The 23,127-nt window shown below is 40.1% G+C and overlaps 1 protein-coding gene and 1 long non-coding RNA gene across 8 annotated transcripts in view; both read right to left on the minus strand.

The window, feature by feature from the left end:
* Positions 1 to 1,424: 1,424 nt before the first annotated feature.
* Positions 1,425 to 23,127, minus strand: part of LOC126980729 (uncharacterized) — a 57,020-nt gene continuing 35,317 nt past the window's right edge. For 6 of the 7 annotated variants that reach the window (XM_050831010.1, XM_050831014.1, XM_050831009.1 and 3 more), the window contains 3 exons: positions 22,846 to 23,106; positions 10,857 to 11,304; positions 1,425 to 2,013 (listed from right to left, as the gene is read on the minus strand). In XM_050831010.1, the coding sequence (XP_050686967.1) occupies positions 1,853 to 2,013; positions 10,857 to 11,304; positions 22,846 to 23,106 (870 nt within the window). In that variant the 3' untranslated portion in view covers positions 1,425 to 1,852. The remainder of the gene's footprint in view (positions 2,014 to 10,856; positions 11,305 to 22,845; positions 23,107 to 23,127) is intronic. The other variant, XM_050831015.1, reaches the window with a different exon arrangement.
* LOC126980730 (uncharacterized) lies at positions 12,952 to 18,653 on the minus strand. Its single transcript, XR_007733474.1, has 2 exons — positions 16,924 to 18,653; positions 12,952 to 16,878 (listed from the first exon to the last, which is right to left on the minus strand). It is a non-coding gene; the product is annotated as an uncharacterized LOC126980730 (long non-coding RNA).

A 23,127-nucleotide genomic window follows, 5' to 3' on the forward strand; every position in this document is an offset into this window, starting at 1 on the left:
TCACTCACATACACCCTTCTGTTCATCTTGCTCTCCTCCATTCGCTCCATGTGGCCAAACCACTTTAAAGTCTGTCACTTCACTTCTTCTACCACTCTACATTTCTTCTCTCCACCCGTGACACATTCCAAAATGCTCGTACACACTTTCATTACTCATTCCATCCATTCTACTCACACCACAAGCACTCCTCAAATAACTCATTTCCACTGCCTGCACTCTAGATCTCTGACTTTCATTCCAGGCCCACGTTTCACTTGCATATGTGAGGGTTGGTACTATTATTGTATTTCTCAAATCCCTCTTTACCTCCATGCTCACACTTTTGCCATTCATGATTCGTCCCAAAGACCCTACCACCCTTCTTCCCTGCAATGCCCTTTCTCGTATCTCTCCCTCCGTACCACCATGCTCACACGTAACTGATCCAAGGTACTTGAACTCATTGACCTCCTCCATTTCTTCACCATTCAAAATTATTTTGCATTCTTTTTCACATTCAATTTCCACTCTATATAGGCATACAAAATCTACAACCTCACTTTTACTTTGCTCACAAACCATCACTTTACTTTTGTTGACATTTGCTTTCATCTTTCTCTTTTTACAGACACTATCAAAAACACTGACCAAATTTTGTGTCACTTTCATTTTCTGCAATGAGCACCGTGTCATCAGCAAACAATATCGAATTCAGTACCCACTTCCTTCCCTCATCAAGCATTCTTACTCCAACTTCCCCAACTTTGCCCTTCATTTTTCCAATAACACCATCCATATAAATATTGAACAACCATGGTGACATCACCCCTGCCCCGTGGTGACATCACCCCAGGGTGTCAGCCCCGCATATCTACAGCGGCGGGTAGGCGCACGTTGTGTGCCAGCACCGTTTATCTACAATGGCAATTTAGAAAAATCGCTATGGCCTTATTTTGACTGAGAAGCTTTTCATACTTTGTCAGGACACTATTCATACCTTTACCCCTTCTAGTCACTGATCTTCACCCCCCACCAAGCCTCTAGGGATCCCGAGGGTACGGGTCCCTTTCTTGACCTGACCGCAGTGCAGGGAGGATGTCTCGCTGCACAAAGCATATTTTGCGAACGTCCAACTTTGCTCGCGCCCTTGATGAAGCCCCTAGTGATTTCATGGATAGTGATTCGAGTGACTTTCAGTCTGATAGTGACCTTGATGAAGATTATATATATGGTGATAGTGGTAGCTCGAGTGGTGAGGGAAGTGAGATACCAAATCCATGAAGGCAGCGTATAGTTTCTGCGAGGGAGGAAGGCATTGGAGATATAGATAGATAGATTGAGCTGCCTCCTTTACTGACAAAAGCCCCCCTCCCCCCCCCAAAAAAAAAAAAGTAACAACAAGCCTTGATATAGAGGGTTGAAAAATATGACAAAAATATCTCTTAAAGGACATTGAATTCTTTATGGATACATACAACACAACAGTGTGTACATAAAATGGGAAAAAAAGCTGCTAGTCATGTCTATACAGTATACATACCTAAAGAGTAGTCACCTAGATTCTAGGTAAGAAATGTTCTTTCATAAGAAAGATATTATTATTGTTACTTTAAACTACTCTAGTACCTTTCTGGTATCTAATCATTGTTCAGTTCAATCAATCTCTCTCTCTCACAAACACACCTGAACACATGCATGAATGAACACACACACACACACACACACACCATTATGTGAGCTTTACCTTCATGATCAAAAATCAGTTTTCCATTTTACTTGTTACAAACAGCTTGCAGTAAACATGAAATGTTGATGACAATTTGTAACTTAACAATTTTTTAATTAAAACTATGAATATTCTTCTTCCTGATTATGAACATTTTGTCTGGAGTTCAGGAGATGTTGCAAGGAGTTGTGTGCATGGTGACCTTGGGATCTGTGGGCTGCTGCTGCTGCTGCTGCTGCTGCTGTTGGTGCTCATGCTGACACTGCTATTACCGCTCTTCGCTACCACTGCTGAACTTGTGAGGCCTGTCAAGTTAAAATTCACTTAAATTTCAGAAGGAACTTGAATAACATGTAATATGTTGCATAATAACATATTTTAAGTAATAGAAACATTTTCAATTTGCTTGAAATTCAACCCTTGAAACTAAACAATGTGCCTTCTCAAGATTTTTGTCTTTTCTTTCCAGTAAGCAGCTCAAGGGCAAAAACAAACAAAAAAGCTTGCTAACCACTGCTCTCATGCATAAATACCGCCATACAGAAATAGGTAGCAAAAAAAATGGTAAATGCAGCAGCGGCACTGCTGACACGTCATCTACTAATTTACGTTTGTAAGCTTGTAGTTATAATCGGCTTTTCATTATCTATTTCATATTGTGATTATCTAATTTTTTTTATAAAAAGGAGTAGTCATTAGCAAATACATTATTTACATTGTTTTTCTTTATGCACCTGGAATCAAAATCACCTGGATCAAAAGCCTTCTTCAGGTCAAAGTACACGCAATCTACCCATCCGTCCCTCTCCTGCATTATGTATGTCACTCGAGTAATAGCTCAGTAAGTTTGTTACATATGAGCACCCTTTTCTAAAGCCATACTGTTTTTCTATAATTATATTGTGTTCTAGAAATTTTGTCCGTTGTTTCTTTATCACTTTCTTGCATATTTTACAAACTACACTGGTTAATGATATTGGTATGTAGTTCAGGGGTTCTTCCTTTTCTCTGCTTTTATATATAGGGACCACCTCAGCCCTCCGCCATTCCTTTGGTACTTTACCAGTTGATATTGAGCACTTTATATCATATACCAGTCCAACCAGCTGATTTATGCATTCTTTCAATACATAACCTGAGACTCCATCCAGTCCTACTGCTTTCCTCTCTTTCAGTTCCTCCATTATTTAACATTCAACACTCCCTGAACGTGCATTTACGTTCGCAAGAGAGGCATACATAACCGACTCCTATAGATCTGGACCTCCTCTTTCCAATGGTGTTTTTGGTTTTTAGCTGTGATGGATAGTTTTTGAGATACAGAGGTTAAAAGAGACCCCCCATTGGGCTGCCCGACTGCACCTGAGGGGATAGTCGCGTCCGCACCGCGCGCAAGGAAAGGGTTAAGCCCCACCCCATCCTCATTGTCTGCCCAAACCGACAACTTCACACACCTTACTCCCACCCTAACATTCATTTTTACGAAAAACTGAGACCACCATCATCTTCCTGAGAAAATTCTGCATCACACTAGCTTAAAATTGTAACAATAATGTGAAATTGCATATACAAAAATCAGAGTTAAGTGAACTATGAAGTACAGGAAATCCCCGATATACGAAAGCTCGATGTACGAAAATTCGGATATACGAAAGTGAAAAATATAGGACAATTTTCGGTTCACGAAAGACATGCTTCAGATACGTAAATCTGACAGTTTCATACTGTTTCGCACCCGATGTCTATATCGGTCGCCAGCGCCATCAACAACCTCACGCACACTCGCAGTGATTAGGCAGCAAGTGTCCATGTCCAGTCCCTCCACTTCAACGCTCATCACTTAGCGTTGCCAGTTTGTGAACCCCTTGCTTCGACTCGAATCAAACACATCCCAGCCAGCGTGAGGAAACGTGAGGGTGATGGAGGGGTTGGGGGGCTTGAGTGGGTGGTGTACTGTTTGGCACGTGTTTCGGACACGAGTCGAAACTGGCCTTTCACAGCTTGGGAAGTAAACATTGGCAATGTTAAGTGATGAGTTGTAGTGACGAGTTAGAGGGGATTGTCCTAACATATGTAATGCATTTCTATAACAGTAAAGGAACAGGAAATGGTAATTGTTTTTAATTATTTATGAGCCTTGCGTTTCATTGTATTGTGAGTAGTAAATTGCTTTTAAGCATAGTTATATTTAACTGTTTGTTTTTTTTTTTTTTTGCTGGCGCTGGTCCCTAACCCCTATTTATTAACAATCCTATGGGGGAAATGGCTTCGATATACGAAAAATCGATAAACGAAAGGTTTTTTCAGTCCCTAACCCTTTCGTATATAGGGGATTTCCTGTACACCTTTTCTTGCACTTATTTCCCTTCAACTCCTTAGTACTCGGCTGGTTTTCATCGCATCACTTTCTTAAGCACAGATCCTAAATCTGCATGCTTTTCTGCTTCTGATGGTGTAGGGTACATCATAAGACATAAGCATTCCTCTTCCTTTTGTACTCCTTCTATAGATCCATCCTCCTATTTTTTCTCCATTTGTTCCATGCCTTCTCCTTTTCCTGCTTGGCATCTACACACTTTCTTTTATACCACTCTTCTCTTGATTTCTGGCCTTCTTTCATCCTTGGTACCCACTTTTCCACTCCTTCGTTGTAAATCCATAAAAAGATAGCCCATATTTCCTCCACATTTTCAGCCTCAAAAAAAGTATCCCATTGTGCTTCCTCAAAACGTTTCCCAAGTTGTTCAAAATTTGCCTTATTAAAGTTAAACCATTCTTTCCTGTGGTCTTCATTCCTGATTATTTTACCTCCTTCTCGTAATATATACTCGATAAGTACATGATCACTCTTCCCTACAGGGCTACTAGTTCATCTCCTCTATGATACCTGGCTCCCTGGTGATTATTAAGTCCAATCTAGATGGCTCGTCTTCTCCTCTGAATCTTGTATTTTCCTCCACCCACTGTGTGAGGACATTAACCAATTCCAAAACCTTGTTCCCCCATGAAGCTTCACTTCCTTCCACTGACCAGTTTTCCCATGACACTTCCTTACAATTCAAATCTCCCATTATCAGAATCTTATCCTTCTCCTCCAGCAAACTCCTTAGGCAATCCAATGTGTCTTCCAGATTCTTCTTGTACAATTCTTCTGTCCATGAATTGGTTTTTGGAGGGACATATGAAATGCCAGAATGTTCTCTTTTCTCTGCTCCCACACGACCACTGTGTGTAACGAAACATACAAGAAATTAATCCAGACAAGGAAAGGTTTCTCGGCGCCGGGGATCGAACCCACGACCAGCGAGACGGGAGAGGCACTCCTTAACCAGTCGGCCAAAGAGGTACCCCACTAGCAGAGCGAGTTATGGGAGGCTCGCCCATCAGGCTTAGTCGCCGCACTACACATACACCACTACGATATTTCTGCATCCTCCCCTTGGCAGTCTTATTCCCACACTCAAGACCTCCGCTTCCCCTTCACCATAGGTGACACCCTCCACTGTCCATTATTTTTTCAACAATAGCATCACTCCTCCTCCTTGTTTATTTTCTCTATTTCTCATCCATACATTATATTTACCATCCCCTTAGTTAAATGCATCTATACTACCAGTCAATTTGGTTTCTGTAATCCCCATAACATGTTTTTTCCTTACTCAGGTAATCTCCTATTTCTAACATTGACGATATTAACCTGTTCACATTAGTGTATGCCACCTTCAAGCTGTCACCTTTTCCCTTCTGTACCACTTCCTTAGGTCCATGTCTATCACTCTCCAGAAAAACTTATTTTTCTCCTCTTCTGACCTTGCTTTATTCTTTTCCTTAGCTTGATTCTTCAAGTCTCTTATTGTGTGCCTTTCCTCCACACTTCTGTCCTTTCTTACCCAGACATTTTTGTAGGTCTCTGTTCTTTTTTTGTAGGTCTCTGTTCTTGCTAACTTCCATGACTTTCCCACCACTTCTTCTGCAGCCACTTGAGACCTAAATATAATTTTTACTGGTCGTTGGGCTCCTTCTTCATACTTTCCAAGCCTGAATACTTCTTCGATCTCCCCTACCAGCTCATGACCTTCCTGAATTGCTTCAATTACTTTCTCCACTGCCTTCCTTTCTTTCTTTTCCCTTGTATGTCTGATCAGCATGTGCTCTTCATTAATGCCCACCACTACTACAGACTTCTTTTTTTCAGCGGAGTCCCTCACTATTTCTGTTTTTTCTTTTATCACCTTGATCACCTTTTCAGTTATAGCTTCATCCTTAGCCTTGACTTGCTCCTCCACAATTTTCTTAAAGCTAACATTCTCCTTTTCTTGTTCTTCCTTCCAGACTTTGTGTTTCCTTTAATTCCTTGACTTTAACCTCTGTATCCTCTGTCTTCTTCTCATTCAACGTTACCTGTTTGTGCAGGTCATTGTATGCATTTTTCCATACGTTTTTCTCCTTCTTTAGGACGTCAACCTCTCTCTCCAACGTCCCCATTCTGTCCTTCATTTCCTTCATCTCCCTTTCCAAGTCAATAAGTCTCCTTCTCAACATAATGTCTCGGTCTCTGTGCCTCTCCACATCTTCCGAGAAACCTTCAAAACCATTGTCCCTTGTCTTGGCTCCCCTGCTTACTGGTGTAAACAAACCCAGCGGTGGCGATGATGCCGTCGCCCCCACCTTCTCCTCGCTCATTATTCAGTGTTATTCAGTGTTCTCAGCCTTCAATACTTTGGGACAGCATGGTTACCACCTAGCACGGCTCCCACCTTAATTTCCACGCCTAGGGTTTAGTTCCCGCACAGCTTGATGGTAGTATGAAGACGTGTCAGGAGTTCAACTGTGTCCATCCGCCATCTTGCCCGTGTGTGTGTGTGTGTGTTCTTCCTTCCTTCCACTTTTGTATATAGGGACTGCTTCAGCCCTACGCCACTCCTTAGGCACTGTACCAGTTGTCATTGAGCATTTAAAGATGTCATATATCGGTCCAACCAACTCATTTCTACATTCTTTCAATATATACTCTGAGACTCCATCCAGTCCTACAGCTTTCCTCTCTTCCAGCTCCCCCAACAATTTATATAACTCCTTTGTATTTACTGAGACTTCTTCCATATGAACATTTATCTTGTTTTCTTGTGTCTCTTTAAATATTGATTCTTTAGTAAAAACTTGCTAGAACTCTTTGTTTAGTAACTCCACCATGCCTTTACGATTATCGATTTTCACATTCCCGTCACTTAGTCTTTCAATTATTTCTCTTGGTTTAATCTTTCCATTTATGAATCTATAAAATAGTTTAGGTTGTTCCTTGCAATTTTCCACAATATCCTTTTCATATCCCTTTCCTTCTTCCTTCCTTATTTTCACGTATTCATTTCTCGATACCTTAAAATCTTCTTTATTCCTTTGGTTTTTATTTCTTTTTAATCTTTGCCATGCTTTGTCTCTTTTTCTTTTGCCTTAGCACACCTTGCATTAAACCAGTCCTTTTTTCCTTTTCTTTAGGTCTGTATTCTGGTACAAACTTCTTAATCCCTGTTTTATACGCCTCCAAGAAAATATCATACTTTTCTTGTACTTTACTTGTTCTCATTAGCTCATCCCAGTCCAGCTCTCCATAATATTTCCTAAGTTTTTCCACGTTTACCTTCCTATAGTTTAACCTGTTTCTTATACATGATTCATCCTCTTCACTTCCTTCCTCTTCCGTTTCTATCTCTATGATCACCTGGTCACTCTTTCCCAGAAGGCATCCATACCTTAATTCATACTTCAAGATTATTCCTTTTGTTAACACCAGGTCCAGTCTCGCCGGTTCATCATCACTTCTACATCTTTTGTTTTCGTTCACCCTTTGCATCATCAAGTTTTCCATCATCAATCTGAAAAATCTTCCCCCCTATGCCATATCGCCACCACTGGGGCGACAACAGCGCCCCGCGCCGTATCTGAGATCGCCGCGCGCGCCAAATTTCAAATGTCACTATTGAATATAACAAGTTTTCAGCCTCAACTCAACATAATCATCACGTATTATATATGAAAACATGCAGAATTAAATGGTGGACGTAAAGAAACTCACTACGGTTGAGCCAAAACAGCGCCCTGCGCCGTATCCAGGACTGCCGCGCACGCCAAATTTCAAATGTCGCTATTGAATATAACAAGTTTTCAGCCATAAACTCAACATAATCATTATGTATTATATATGAAAACATGCAGAATTATATGGTGCACATAAGGAAGCATAAATTAATTGATAATTTTGAGATGTAAGCATAAATATAAAGATGAAATTACTCGTATATTGGCTAAAGCGCGCCAGGATGCAGTATGCGCATCCTCAGATATGGTATGGGGCACGAAGGATGCAGTATACGCGTCCTCGTGTTGAAGGGGTTAAACTCTGAATGGTATCTTCAATAATGATTTCATATTCCTCTTTACTCCATGAGTTTGTTCTACGTGGTACATACGTTGTTGTAATTGTCATCCTTTCTCTGTTTTTGTTCTCCATATTTACACTCACTATTTCTGCTTTTCCTTCTCCATATACTACTGATTTTACTAATAACTCCCTCTTTGTCTTTATCATCACTCCTCCTCCACCTTTGCTCATTCTAACTTTCCTCCGTACATTGTATTTTTTATCAAACGCTATTTGGATGACCTCATTTAGTTTAGTTTCTGTTAGGCATACAATCATGGGCTTCTTCTCTTGTCGATAGTCTTGTCATTCCAGCTTGCTAGATATTATTCCATCTACATTTGTATACATCACACTTAATCCCCAAATTGTATCGATCTTGTCTACCTTTCGCTCTCCTTCCTCTTCTCCCTTATGTACCACTTTCTGACACAATCTCCCAGAACTCTCCAAAAAAATACATTTTTCTTCTTCCGATCTTACATTATTCCTTTCTTTTGCCTCTGCAAGAAGTTCATTTCATTTCTTCCTTTCTTCTTCATTTTATTTTTATTTACATATATTTCTTTACATCCTTCTATTTCCCTTAACTTAGTTGTTCAATACAATATTTCCTCTGTTGCTTTCTGTGATCTTAATCTCAATTTAACTGGTCTAATTTTTCCTTACATGTAGGGGCCCATCCTATAAATTTCCTCCACCTCCTCCTCAAGGTTTTTCACTTCATCATCTTCGGTGAAGATATTTCATACTTAGATCATCAACATTAAAACACTAGGTTATTTTTTTTACGTTAGACTAAAAAAGCAATATATCAAAGAGAACAATCATTTAAATTTGCCCCAAAAATGATCACTCACTGCCTCAAATTTGATATTCTGTATTCGTTTGTGAGCATGCCATGGTATTGAAGGCACCCGGTGTTGTGTTATTTGGTGTCCCATCGTCAAAAGCTGGTCCCAATTTCAAAACGTCTATATATTGATCCTCCGCCAGGAAGGAGTTAACAAGGTACGTATTTTGAGATAACAAGGGAGTAAAGTCGAAAAGTTTCCAGTTGAGATTTTGAGTTAAGGATAGACTGAGGATGTTTGGTGTTGAGGAAGGTGATAGCTGAGTGTTGTCAAAGAATATGGGATAGTTGTTTGGAAGATTGTGTCGAGTGGATAGGTGGAGAAACTGTGTTGTCGAGACCAGGTTCTTCTTGCCCCAATTGGAAATAATAGTAAGGTCTGAGGCTAAGCTTTCTGCTGCCTCCAGCCTGGAATCGTTTAGTTCCTGTTGGGTGGGTCTTCTATTAAAAGAAGTTGAGTAATGCAGAGTAGTCATCGGCGTAAGAATGGATAGGACAGTTTGTTTTGGAAAGAAGATCATCAATGAACAACAGAAAGAGAGTGGGAGATAGGACAGAACCCTGTGGAACACCACTATTAATAGGTTTAGGGGAAGAACAGTGACTACCTACCACAGCAGAAATAGAACGGTCAGAAAGGAAACTGGAAATAAAGGTACAGAGAGAAGGATAGAAACCATAGGAGGGTAGTTTGGAAAGTAAAGATTTGTGCCAGACCCTATCAAAAGCTTTTGATATGTCCAGCGCAATAGCAAAGGTTTCACCGAAATGGCTGAGAGAGGATGACCAAGAGTCAGTTAGGAAGGCAAGGAGGTCACCAGTAGAACGCTCCTTGCGGAACCCATACTGGTGATCAGATAGAAGGTCAGAAGTGGAAAGGTGCTTTTGAATCTTCCGGTTAAGGATTGATTCAAAAGCTTTAGATTGACAAGAAAGTAAAGCTATAGGACGGTAGTTTGAGGAATTGGAACGGTCACCCTTCTTAGGCACAGGCTGTATGAAGGCATACTTCCAGCAGGAAGGAAAGGTAGATGTTATCAGGCAGAGGCGAAAGAGTTTGACCTGGCAGGGAATGTTTCGCCACAAAAATCATTGTATCTTACTGAGGAAATGTTATGCTGCCATCTCTGCCTCTGTGGGTGTGACCAAAGTCAACACAAGCAGGCATGGAGACAAGATGTTGAGGTGTGTGGGTGTCGCCATAGGTGGGCACGATAACAGAAAACCTTATTCCCGATAACTGATAACTGATAATGGAAAACCTTATCGGTGATAACCGATATTCGTTAACTGGAAACACAAATATATATATATATATATATATATATATATATATATATATATATATATATATATATATATATATATATATATATATATATATATATATATATATATATATATATATATATATATATATATATATATATATATATATATATATATATATATATATATATATATATATATATATATATATATATATATATATATATATATATATATATATATATATATATATATATATATATATATATATATATATATATATATATATATATATATATATATATATATATATATATATTATATATCTTCTTGCCATGTGGTAATAGTGTGGAGGATTTAATACTGGATATTATAACAGAATGTGTATGGGATGTAAAATAGTATGAAAAGCAATAGTACTTGAGCTACTAAGTACTTTAAAAAAATGTATCAAGAATTCATAAGGACAGGCAGTGTTCAATAAAAAATAATAATGATGATACATCTTCAAGCCCATCAGTAAATAGCTTCAAAAAATTATATGAAATCTAAGTGCTTGCTTCCTCACACTGAACAAAGCCATAAACCAAATTTCTTATATAACACACCTCTGATTACAGATCTTCTTTTCTTGTATACTATCTTATCTTGGTCCTCTAGTTGGTAGACTTTGTCTTGGCTTGAGGATTCATGTCCCATGTTGTCTGTTTTTGCAACACTTGGGGAGCTGAGATTATTGGTGAGTTGGTCCATTTTGGGGAGTTTTTGTTCTGTGTGTTTTATTTCTTTGGTATCGCCAGAGTTGAGACCTTCACTGGGTGCCACTGAATGTTCTTTGACAAAGTTGTTGCATTGTGTGCCCCCCTGCCTGGCGATACCAACTTGGAGCGGAAGGGGGGCATAGCAGGAGGGGATATTTCCTCCAGTAATTTCATTTGAGTCCTCAGTGGCACTTGTATTAGAAGTTGATTTTGGTAAGGCACTATTGGCAGGCAACATAAGCTCTTCATTCTGCTTCAATGCTGCATTGGGATGCAATCCTGATCCATCTCCCATCTGAAGAAAATATAGGAAATGTCAGTACAAAGATAATTGACTTACCATAATAAAATACAATATACAGGTCTTCTTTTACCCAATGCACACTGCATTTGATTAATGCTTACATGATTAAGTATTGTGTAAAATACTTCTCTAGCATAAAAATATATGAGGGAAAGGGAATAACAATGGTGCTTGATTATTTTTGTCTTATTATTTAGTAAATAATTTTAAGTTAAAACTCCCCTTTTTCTCAAGTTCATGCACTCAGTAACTAATTTAATTCTTCTGCTATATTATAAACTGCAACACAAGAGCATAAAAAGAAAGACTAATGCACAAATTCCATAATATCCCTGTCATCATCATCTTCATAATCATTAGTCATTACTGTAAACATAACCCATGACATTACTTTCCAGTGTAGCAAGGGAAAAAGGGTTCTGAAAATACAGTAAACAATGTGTTTAAAGCAAGTTCACTGAAATAGGTAATTGGAGCCCTCATATGCCACCAAAACTATCTCAAAACTCAAAAGCAAGACATAAGTGTTAGGTTTTGACAAGAGTAAAATGAGTGACTGTCTGAGAGATTTACATAGATATTACATAGAAATGTACATAGATATTCAGACCAGATCTTATGGTCCAGACTAGGTGGTCTATTCTTAGGGGGACCCTCTGCCTGTAAATTCCAAAAACTTTGAAATCATATTTAAAAAAAATATCATACTCCTCTATCACTTCTCCATACTCTGTGAAAGTTTCAGGTGTATGACAAAATTTTCTGTCCAAAAAAAAAAGTATATCATGGGTATCTCTGAGTAGCCCTACCTCTTCATACCCTAGTTTCTTATTTTACAAATTTGTTTATATCATCTGCAAACAAACTCACATGGCTGGACACTCCGTCCACCATATCATTTATATAAACAGCAAACATTATTGGTGCCAACACCGAACCTTGTGGGACTCCACTCATCACAGGGCACCAGTTGGAAACCCTGTCCCTGATTATCATCCTCATTTCTCTGTTAGTTAGGAAGTCCTCCAGCCACTTAATCAGTCCATTACCCACTCCACCCATATTTTTTATTTTCCAAATCAGTCTTCTGTGCGGTACTTTGTCGAATGTCTTTTTCAAATCCAGGTACACTCCATCCCCCCAGCCTTCTCTCTCTTGTATTAAATCTGTCACCCTTGAGTAATGACATAAGTTGGTGACACAAGATCTCCCTCTCCTGAATCCAAACTGGCAATCCAAGATAATTTCCTCACTTTCTAAGAAATCCAACCACCTGTTTTTAACCAGCCTCTCGCATATCTTCGCAACCACACTAGTGAGTGATACCGGTCTGTAATTTAATGGGTCCTCTCTCTTTCCTCCTTTATATATTGGTACTACGTTTGCTCTCTTTCAATCTTGTGGTACCCTTCCTTCAGGTGCTCATTATGGAGTGCAGTTTCTCTGCAAGTTGCTCACTACATTTTTTCAGGATCCACCCTGATACTCCATCCGGCCCTGTCGCCTTTCTAGCATCCAGCTTGTTCAAGCTTTCCTTGACCTCCTGCACCGTTAACTGTATCTCCTGCATAACCCTTCCTCTTTCCTGGCCCGGTGGTTGTACAAATTCGTCTTCCTTCGTGAAAACTTTTTGAAAGCTGTGTGTGTGTGTGTGTGTGTGTGTGTGTGTGTGTGTGTGTGTGTGTGTGTGTGTGTGTGTGCATGCACTAGAAATCTCCTGAGCTGTAGTGCTCTGTGGATGCCTCCTGTTTCTTCTTCTTTGTCACTTTCTTTTCTTCTGGGCTTTTCCTTTTCTTTTCCTGGACGTCCAAACCTGCCAAAGTGTTTTCAGAAGCAACAAACCCAAGGTGCATCAGAAGTGATATATTTCTGTATACGAAGTTATGATCTAAGATATTAGTCTTTGCCAAGAAGTTGACTCTGTTTAGTCCTGCAAACTTGGTCTTGCTGAATTTTGTCCACAGTTTGGAGTGCAGGCTTTCATTAGGGTTTTGTGTACACCCCATGAGACACCTTTCTAGCAGTTATGTTGATGTCAGGTCAATTAAATCTTCAATATTTGAACACGGTTTTCCTTAGGAATTCTGCTGAGAAATGGTGGCTTTTCAGAATGTGAACATGGAGTTTCTCCTTTACCATGTGCTCTCATATAAAAGCACCGTGAGTCTCCACTTCTAGGACATAATTGGAGACATTTAGGAAATTCATCTGACTCAATAGCATGAAAGTAGGAAGCCATTATGTCAGATCTCATACTTGTGACAGTTTTGTTCTCATTATCTTTTGGTGACCTTCATGTAGTACCTCTGAAGAGAGTTGATGACAAAAGAAGGCAAAATGAAACATAGGTGAATATTCAATAGAAAACGGACATTTCTGCAGCTGGTCCCCTCAGAGTTAATAATACAAATCAATTTATTTGAAAGGGAGAGAATTATCGGACAGCTGCTAAACTTTCACAGAGAATGTGAGACATGTTCAGCTATTTTTCTAAATAACTTTTATAACTTGGTTGGAATAGTGAAAAATACCCATTTTTGGCGGCGCCTCCCCTTAACATGCTAGCTGTTTTGTGGACTTGGGAGATGGAGAGCTGCTTGATTGAAATGGTCCAGGCAGGTCCTGCCCTATGGAGTGTAAATAGCCCAGTGTACACTTGTGTTTCCTCATTTTATCGTTTTGGGTAATGGTCATATCAAGGGGGGCGACTATGGGGGGGGGTGGGGGGGTCCTCCTGCCCATATGGTACATCCAATAGCTTTGAACTCTTAGTATGTTATTTGTATCTGTAAATATATGACATTGTGTGAATTTCATGAAATTCGGGTGAAGTATAGGGGAGACTCAAATAAAGTGAAATTTTCTATTTTTTGTTTCACACTTTATTTTTCAGTTAATCGCTGTGAAAAGAAAAACATAGAAACTTTGTTTACATATCTACATTTTGTATTTATAAAATTGTGATATGTTGTTTTGTCTTCGAGCAAAAAAAAATTGCAATTTTTTTCACTTACAACTTTCTCTACTCTGTGTCCTGTTTTCTTTTTACATTTTTGAAATTTCATAAACAAAAAATTGCCCTTTGGTTGTAGTTTCAGTTGGTACCAAACAAAAGTCGGACAGACTTTTTCCTGATTTTGTGAAATTTTTTGAAGTGTAAAAAACTACTTTCAGAGATATTGGCTCCTAAAGATTTGTTTCCATTCTATCCATGGCTTGCCATTTGTATTTATCTGATTGGCATGAAATTTTCACATATGATTGTGTATACCTTGTTGACTTACAGGAGAATGCTAAGGCATCTGGTCCCCCTGTATAAAAAAGTATTACTCACTCGCAGGTGAGGGTGTCAGAAGGCGCCACCTTCCTCATTGTAGAAGTTACGGTCAAGGTATTCCTGCACGACCGTACTGGGCACTTCTGTCTCACGATGAGTGTCTGTAGTTGGGAAAGCGACACGGTGATGAAAGTTTCGCTTGTATCAGAAGGAGGAGGGTTCAACTGAACACCTCTGTGCAGAATTTGTTGTTTGAGCTGCAGTGATGTTTCAAGTGGCAATGATTCTGCAGCTGGTGGTGATGTATGTGGTGGTGGAGTAGGTGGAGATGAAGCAGGTGGTGGTGGAGAAGGGCGTGATGAGGTACTCGGTGTAGAGAGTGGCGAATCAGCTGGTGGAGGAGCAGGTGGTTGTGGTGACGAGCGGCGGGTGTGCATGGCAGGATCACGACTCGCTTCATAAGCTCCGAAACTGCTCTCTTCCTGGTCTTGGCTGCTCCAACTTGTTCAATAAGCCTTCTTCATGTTGATGTCTCTCTTGCTACTCAACTTGCGTTTGTACGTCATTTCAAAAGACCTTTATTTGGCTGGAGTACAAACGAACAGGTTGCGTGCCCTTCCTCGCTGTTGTCTGGGTAGGGACTGGCTCCACCACACTCCTCTCCTCAACTCACACCCTCCCTGCGATCCGGCACGAGAGGAATGACAGATGACAAAATTTACGGAGAAAAAAAATATTCTAATGCAAATTTTACGTACATACGAGCACTGAATGATACAGTATGTGTTGGGGCGCGAGTCAGGCTATGACACAATAGCGCGGGCCATTTAATTATGGCTTCCAGGGGTGAGGGGCTTTAATTTTACGAAAACAAACCTCACCACATGGGAATTTTGGCTATCCCGCCCATGCTGAGCGAAAAAAACCTATTTGTCCGATTTTAAATATATTCATAAAAAAATACCTTTAGTCACCCCCCTTAACCCGTACAGCATTTTGGAATTTTGGAATTTCCTCCCCACCACAGCGTCGGAGGAAAAATCAATTTTTTTTTGCACAAAACAGCTTAAAACCATGAAAAATTAAGAAATGTAATGTCTTTCAGCTTACCATCACCTAGAAGTCGGTGTTTTGGGCCATTTCTATGGAGTTGGGAAGCGAAATGGTTGTGATGATTTCTATAGACTTTCATGGATTTGAGGGTACATATCCAAGTAAATCGATTTCTCTCAACATATTTAGCACAGACTTATATATATTGTTAGAGAGTAACTCATTTTGAGCATTTAGATAGTTCAGCTCAATGTACAGTCACCCACAAGAGTGTTCGCTCATGCAATTACAGTTTATAGAAGGTTCATAATTGCTGAGTTCACGGTATGTTTTTGGTATTATTACGAACAATATATGCCAGTAAACCATTGCCATGACTGGCCAGCGTCTGACAGAGTGTGCCTCGGTCAAAACCCACCCTCTTCTCACTTCCGCATCCCCCAACAACCATCTTCTCACACTCACCTTTTCAGGACCTCACACCTAGCTCACGGCCCATTTTGTAGAGAAACTGCCAGTGTAAAATTGCTGTGTGTGACCGTCAGCACCTCAAGTAGCTTTCATCCAACTTCGCTCTGACCCCACTACCACCATCCTGGCCACCATCCAACACCCATTTCATTACCACCCATCCTTTACATGGCCCCCTCCTTACCAAAATTGCCCATACAAAATTGCTGGTTCTGGACATCAGTATACCCACTATGCCTCACCCACAACACTGTCAAACCACCTTCCAACCACCAACCACTCCAATTTCCACATCACAGTCTCCAAAACCACTTTCAACATCCACACAAATAAAAAAGTGTACCCAGAACAATAGCTGCCAGGTCTGCCAGTTATGGGAATAAATGAAATATATTGGGTGGTCAGTATTCCCAAAGGATCACTCTACTAGGGCACCACCACAGAAATCACCCTCGATCACTCCAGCGACAGGAAAAAATAATACATTAAATACGTACAATGAACGTATCTGACGCTCAATGGTTTAAAAAAATAATACGTACGTCATACGTATCTGACGCTGTACAGGTTAATGATACTATTCATTTCCACAACAAATGATGCCTCAAAACACTCAAAAGAACTATAAAAAAATATCAAATGCAAGAAAACTCCACCAAAAAAAGTACACAGCTATAAAGGAAATAAATACCATGTCAGGTTAGGTTAGGGTAGATTTAGTGGTACAGTTCTAGAATTATAGCCATCTTATACTACAAATGAAACTTTTTTCAGGAAGATTTTTATATCTATTTAAAGAATTAGCTAACCTTTTTTCAGGAAGATTTTTATATCTATTTAAAGAATTAGCTAACCTTTTTTCAGGAAGATTTTTATATCTATTGAAAGAATTAGCTAACCTATCACAAAACATCCTTTTTTTCACAATCCCTTCCCCAAACCCCACCCCCTCAGAGATTAATGACTAGTGATAAAAACAAGTACAGATTAAGGCGAGCGGCTTTTTTTTTTTAAATTGTTATTTTTTATTGTACTGAGATGAAAATATTATGGGAAGTCAAGACCACTATATAGATAAGATCAGCCAGCTAGTATTGGTACCGATACCGAGCAGTCTGGTACCGGTACCATACTGTATAGCTGGTACCGTTAGTACCGGTACTGGTACCGGTACCTGCCCACCCCTATTGTTGTGTAGCATGGCAGCGTGGGGGGTACTGTATTGTTGTTCAAGTGGTGCGCGGGAAGAACTGAGCTCAGCTGTGTGGCCGTGTGAGTCCAGTTGCGTGAGACATCTGGTGGCCAATCCATAAAATATCGCGTATAAGTGAAAAAACGTGTAAATTAAACATTTCTTTTGATTTTGGATCCCGCTTTATTTCAAAAACGTGTAAACCAAGCTCGCGTAAATTGAGAATTACCTGTATTTTGATCTCTCCCCCGCACGGGGTGATGATGTCATCAGCAAATATGGCGGCCCAAACAATCACATATAAGTGCTTTCATTGCATTTCACCTCCCTGTGCTACCAAAACCACTGCAACTTCCTTTTTATCCTCTGTTGCAAGGAGCTCGTCGGCCAGGACAGGTAGTGATGCATGTTTAAACGTCGTCAGGAAGATCAGCGGATGCCATTTTGCTGCCAGAACAGCAAGAGAAAGAGCAACGGACGCCATTCTGCTGCCAGTGAGACGCCGTTACCATAGCAATGATGAGGCTTAACTGAGAGGCGCACAAGAGCATTTGATAGAGGGCTCCGGGTGGTCTCGGCACCCGGGATGTCCCAGGTTCTCTCAAACACGTAGCACAGCAGCATGGGTTGCCAACTCGGGAGTCCGCTGGCTCTCGGCTTTGAGAGGTGGAGCGCCTTCGTGCTGTGATGACGTCATCAGCAAACACTGCAGCCCAAATAAACACATATAAGTGTTTCCATTGCATTTACCACCTCTCTGTACCACCATAACCACTGCAGCTTCCTTTTCATCTTCTGTTGTAAGGAGTTCGTCAGCCAGGACAGCTAGTTATGCATGTTAAACATCGCCAGGGGTGGTCTGGGCGCCCGAGACGTCCCAACTCACTCTCTCAAACGCACTGACAGGAAGATCAGAGTACGTCATTTTACTGCGTGTGAGACGCCGTCACCATAGCAACGACCAGGTTTAGTAAAAGGACGGCCTTTATCTCCACTCTTGCAGCACTCTTGGAGCACTGGCAGTTACTGTGGCAAGAATTTCTTTTACACTGTGATAGATACAGTGAACACTGCTCTTATTCACGTGGTATGCTCTCCATAAGTAACTCATCCTGAAGAGTAACTTATCCGAAATCTGAATTCTTCTGCAAGATGAACACCTTTTTCGAACGCTTTGAGGTGCTTTCAGCAGGTGTTTTGGTAGAACAGTGTTGCCACTCACGACAGGGTTACTTGGTGCAACGAGTGGGAAATTTAAAGATCCTAAAAAATCCATATAAAACCGAAACCGTACTTTTTGAGGGACGACTACATATATATATATATATATATATATATATATATATATATATATATATATATATATATATATATATATATATATATATATATATATATATATATATATATATATATGTGTATACATATGTAATGCTGACTTGCCTGATGGGTGAGTTCTCCATAACCCACTTAGCCAGTGGGTACCTCTTTGGCCGACTGGTAAAGGAGTGGCTCTCCGTTACGCTGGTCGCGGTTCGATCCCGCACCTGCAAACCTTTCCTTGTCTGGATTAATTTCTTGTGTGTTTAGATTTACAGGTGGTCATGTGGGAGTGTAGAAAGAAAAAATTCAGGCATTTCATACATACATACATACATACATATATATATATATATATATATATATATATATATATATATATATATATATATATATATATATATATATATATATATATATATATATATATATATATATATATATATATAAATAAATATATATATATATATATATATATATATATATATATATATATATATATATACATACATACATATACGTGTGTGTGTGTGTGTGTATACAGTACCCTCTCGAGTTTTGCACTTGCTTCATTCCGAAGGTATGGCGCTAAACTCGAGGATCGCGAAACTCAAGGTATTGAAATCCATGTAAAAGCGCTTATTGGTTCCGACCCAACTTTTTCCGACTTTACTCCCTTGTTATCACAATTTTTTTGACTTTACTCCCTTGTTATCTCAAAATACGTACCTTGTTAAAAGGCAGAAAATAGGAAGCAAGAACAGTTTGTTTTGATGGGACAGTTGAAGGCGGCTGCCATACAATTGGCTGGCAGTTCTCAATACACGGTTGTGATCCATGTGGTGTCGTCTGCTAAAGTAAGGGCGGTTGCTCACGGTCACCCGTGGGGCAGTTGAACAACCCCATATTTTTCTGGTAGTTTTCTGTGTGTTATGAAATAATCTGCTAACTCTTTCTGCTAAAAATCATGAAATCACTAATATCATGATTGACTTTTTAATGCCTATTGAACCTCTCTGCGAGCTATTTTGCGGCTTCGGCGGCGGTTTACGTTCAATAGGCATTGAAAAGTCATTCATGATATTAGTGATTTAATGATTTATAACTGAAAGAGTTAGCAGATTATATTATAACACACACAAAAATATCAGAAGCTATAGGTCTGTCCAACTGTACCACAGGTGACCGCTAGCGACCGGCCTTACTTTAGCAGATGACACCACGTGGATCACAAGCGTGTTCTCAGAACTGTGGCTTCAAAACAACCTGTTCTCCCTTCCCATTTGCTGCCTATTACCAAGGTACGTATTTTGAGATAACAAGGGAGTAAAGTCAAAAAAATTGTGATAACAAGGGAGTAAAATCGAAAAAAAAAACAATTTTTTTTCCATAGGTCGGAACCAATAAGCGCTTTTTAATGGATTTCAATACCTCGAGTTTCACGATCCTGGAGTTTAGTGCTACACCTTCGGAATGAAACAAGCGCGAAACTCGAGAGGGTACAATCACGACAGGGTTTCATTCTGACAGGCAAGTTGTAAGTCAAATTAGTCGTAAATGAAGGTTAAGATAACAAAATTTAGCCATGATATGTTGCATGAAGTTACATAATGAAGCTACCAAGTTTTGCCAAGATGGCAGCACAAGCCAATTGCCCCATCAAATCCTTGCACAGGGAGTCGTGTTAGCAAGGGGACAATGTTTGTAAACAAAGGGTAGATAGTGGTTATATGAGAGAGGTCAGTGTCACTTCTGCTGCATCTTCTTATGTTCTGTGAATGTTTCCTTCAACTACGGTTGCTATTTCTGGTGAACGGTCGCCTATAAAAGCTCCTATGGGGATACTGTGATGGAGCTGTTATTGTGGGATACCACTTTGCTTGTGCTCACCTGATCAACTGTTAGGTTTAGCTCTTCCCACACGAGGAAATATTTGTGGGTCTAACTGATGAACCAAACGGACCTGAATCTTGTAAGCAGTGGAGATAACTGGATAGCCTCATTCTACCTTTGCTCTGCTCACATGTTAGCCAACTGGTACCTGCTTTTATAGCAGACTCTAGGCCTATGAACAGGTAAGGTAGAAACGTGCGACTATAGCATAAGTAGTACTTACAGCTGAGTTCCCAAGGTAACTAAGTGGAAATTATGGGTGGGCTGACCAGCCCACCCACCCTTTCCCCCTACTGTGTCCCTCCAGCTCAGCTGGGGTAAAGCCAGTGCATGAGGGCAGTGGCAGGGTAGGAAGAGCTGTATAAAGAAAAAGCTGCTCTACCCACGGTGGGATATTTGAAATGTCAACTAAAGTGTTCTAATTTCTTTTGTCGGAGCAGTGCCTAGTGGGCTTTTTTGTTGCTTTTCTTGTTTTTGCCTTTGAACTGCCTCCCTTGCTGTAAAAAAAATATTACTAATATCATCGGCCTGGTTGTAAGTGATAGTGGTTGTTAGTTGCACACATCATAATTTGAGGACTATGTATTTACCTAGTTGTATTTACCTACTATGCATTTCAGCGGCAGACAAACGGTGTTTTTTGCAGATATCTCCTAAACTAATCGTTGGATGAGTATGATATTTCAGCACACTACCTTGAACATCCGTTCGTAATTTTTGGTTAACATACCATATTGCTATATGTGTTATGTGAGGAGTTTACTGAGTGATATTACGCCTAATCCAGTCATCATATCAAAGGTGTTACACAGAATCGGACGCGTGTGGGGTACCTAACCCTCCACCACCACCACCACCACCCTGAAGAACCCCCAGACCACTCCTTCTCTACCCCAGTATCACATGACCCTCTTCCCCTACTCACACCATCAGCCTTCCACCTGTGATTTTTTTCCCTATTGTAATTACATACGTATAGGTATAATAGTTACATACGTCAGTATGTACATACATATCATACATTAATAATATCATCTAATACAATTGCTGGTATATGTGGACATGAAAACCAGACTGGGTCAAACGACCGTTAAAGCAATAGCTAATTCGCTGTTAATCTCTCTCTCTCTCTCTCTGACTTTTACGCATTATACACATATGTATAGATTAAGAAAAATATATGCAGTTTATAATTTTGTGATAACATGAATATACACCACACCAGTCAACAAAATAATATTATATATAAACTGGACCACTTGTTATGATCAATAGGCAGACAGTACTTAATAAGAGTATCAACTTTTCCTAACAGTAGAAGGTCCAAGTCACAGGTAATTCCAGCACATCATGTTCACGTGGTTGACCATAACGACTGCAAACATGGCTCTACTATATACTACACGTAAGCGTGCTGTTGTACAGTAATTATCAACGAACCACTTCTTGCCTTCATGAAATTGTACCATACTCTTAGGAAATAATCATATCTATACATACACACTTACAGAACATTATAATGTATAAATACAGTAGTGGGAGAAGTAGGAGGGGCACAGGAGTGAGGAGGCGAGAAGCAAGGAAGAGGAGAGGAGGGATAAAGAGGCGGGGGGACTTCGAGACGGGGAGGCGTAGTAGTGGTTAGGAATGGTTTGGGTGGGTGTGTGGGGGGGGGCACACTTTCATTCGAATGCGTGAACATGACTCGTCGGCTTTGTGTTATTTTTCACGAGTAAACTCCTCACATAACATATATAGCAATGTGGTATGTTAACCAAAAATTACGACCGGATGTTCAAGGGATATCTAATGCATAGTAGTTGTAGTTTTACAGGGCCTGGGCTTACGCTCGTGTGGTCCCGTCTCCGTATCTATAATTATCCAACTTTTTCTTGAAACTTTGCACACTCTTCGCCGATACTATTTCTTCACTTAATCTGTTCCAAACCTCTATATTTCTTTGTGTGTGTGTGTGTGTGTGTGTGTGTGTCAGGTGTTGCCAGTGACAGTGCCTTGATAATATGTGTGTTGTCTATCTTTTTCAAGGAGAGTGCTAATCTCTCAATTCATGTATGGATACGGGTGTGGGTGGGTGGGTGGGTAAGTGAGTTGCGTGCACATGTGTGTATGTGTGCTCCAACTAAAACTATGTAAGTATTTTATGCCAAATGCAAGCTATTAACTTAATATGTTCATTGTAAGTAAAATATTAATACACATACTTCAGGCCAGTAAAAAGCAGCTGTGTAACCAGTGAGCATGTGGGTTGTTAGCATGCGGGTAGGAGTTAGAGCAAGTGGCTGTCCGCACAAATCACATCACGTACCGCGCTAGAAGAGCCCAATGTAGGACCATGAGACCCTCTCGGACTACCTCCACCTGGTTGCTGTAAAGCCCCGGGTGAGTTTCCTAGCTGGGAGCCTGGACTTGAGGATCCAGGCTCTACCACCATGGGCAGAGTACTAGAAGTGAACACCTGGATAGACTTGGCGGAAGTACCATGTTGGAATTCAGGAGGTGGAGGGCGCTGTATCCAGTTGTACTGCCTCTTCTCTACTGGAACTCCCCATCTCTCCAACTCTATGTACTGTTCATGAGATAAGTTATT

This window comes from Eriocheir sinensis, chromosome 45 (genome assembly GCF_024679095.1).
Source record: "Eriocheir sinensis breed Jianghai 21 chromosome 45, ASM2467909v1, whole genome shotgun sequence".
Lineage (NCBI taxonomy): Eukaryota > Metazoa > Arthropoda > Malacostraca > Decapoda > Varunidae > Eriocheir > Eriocheir sinensis.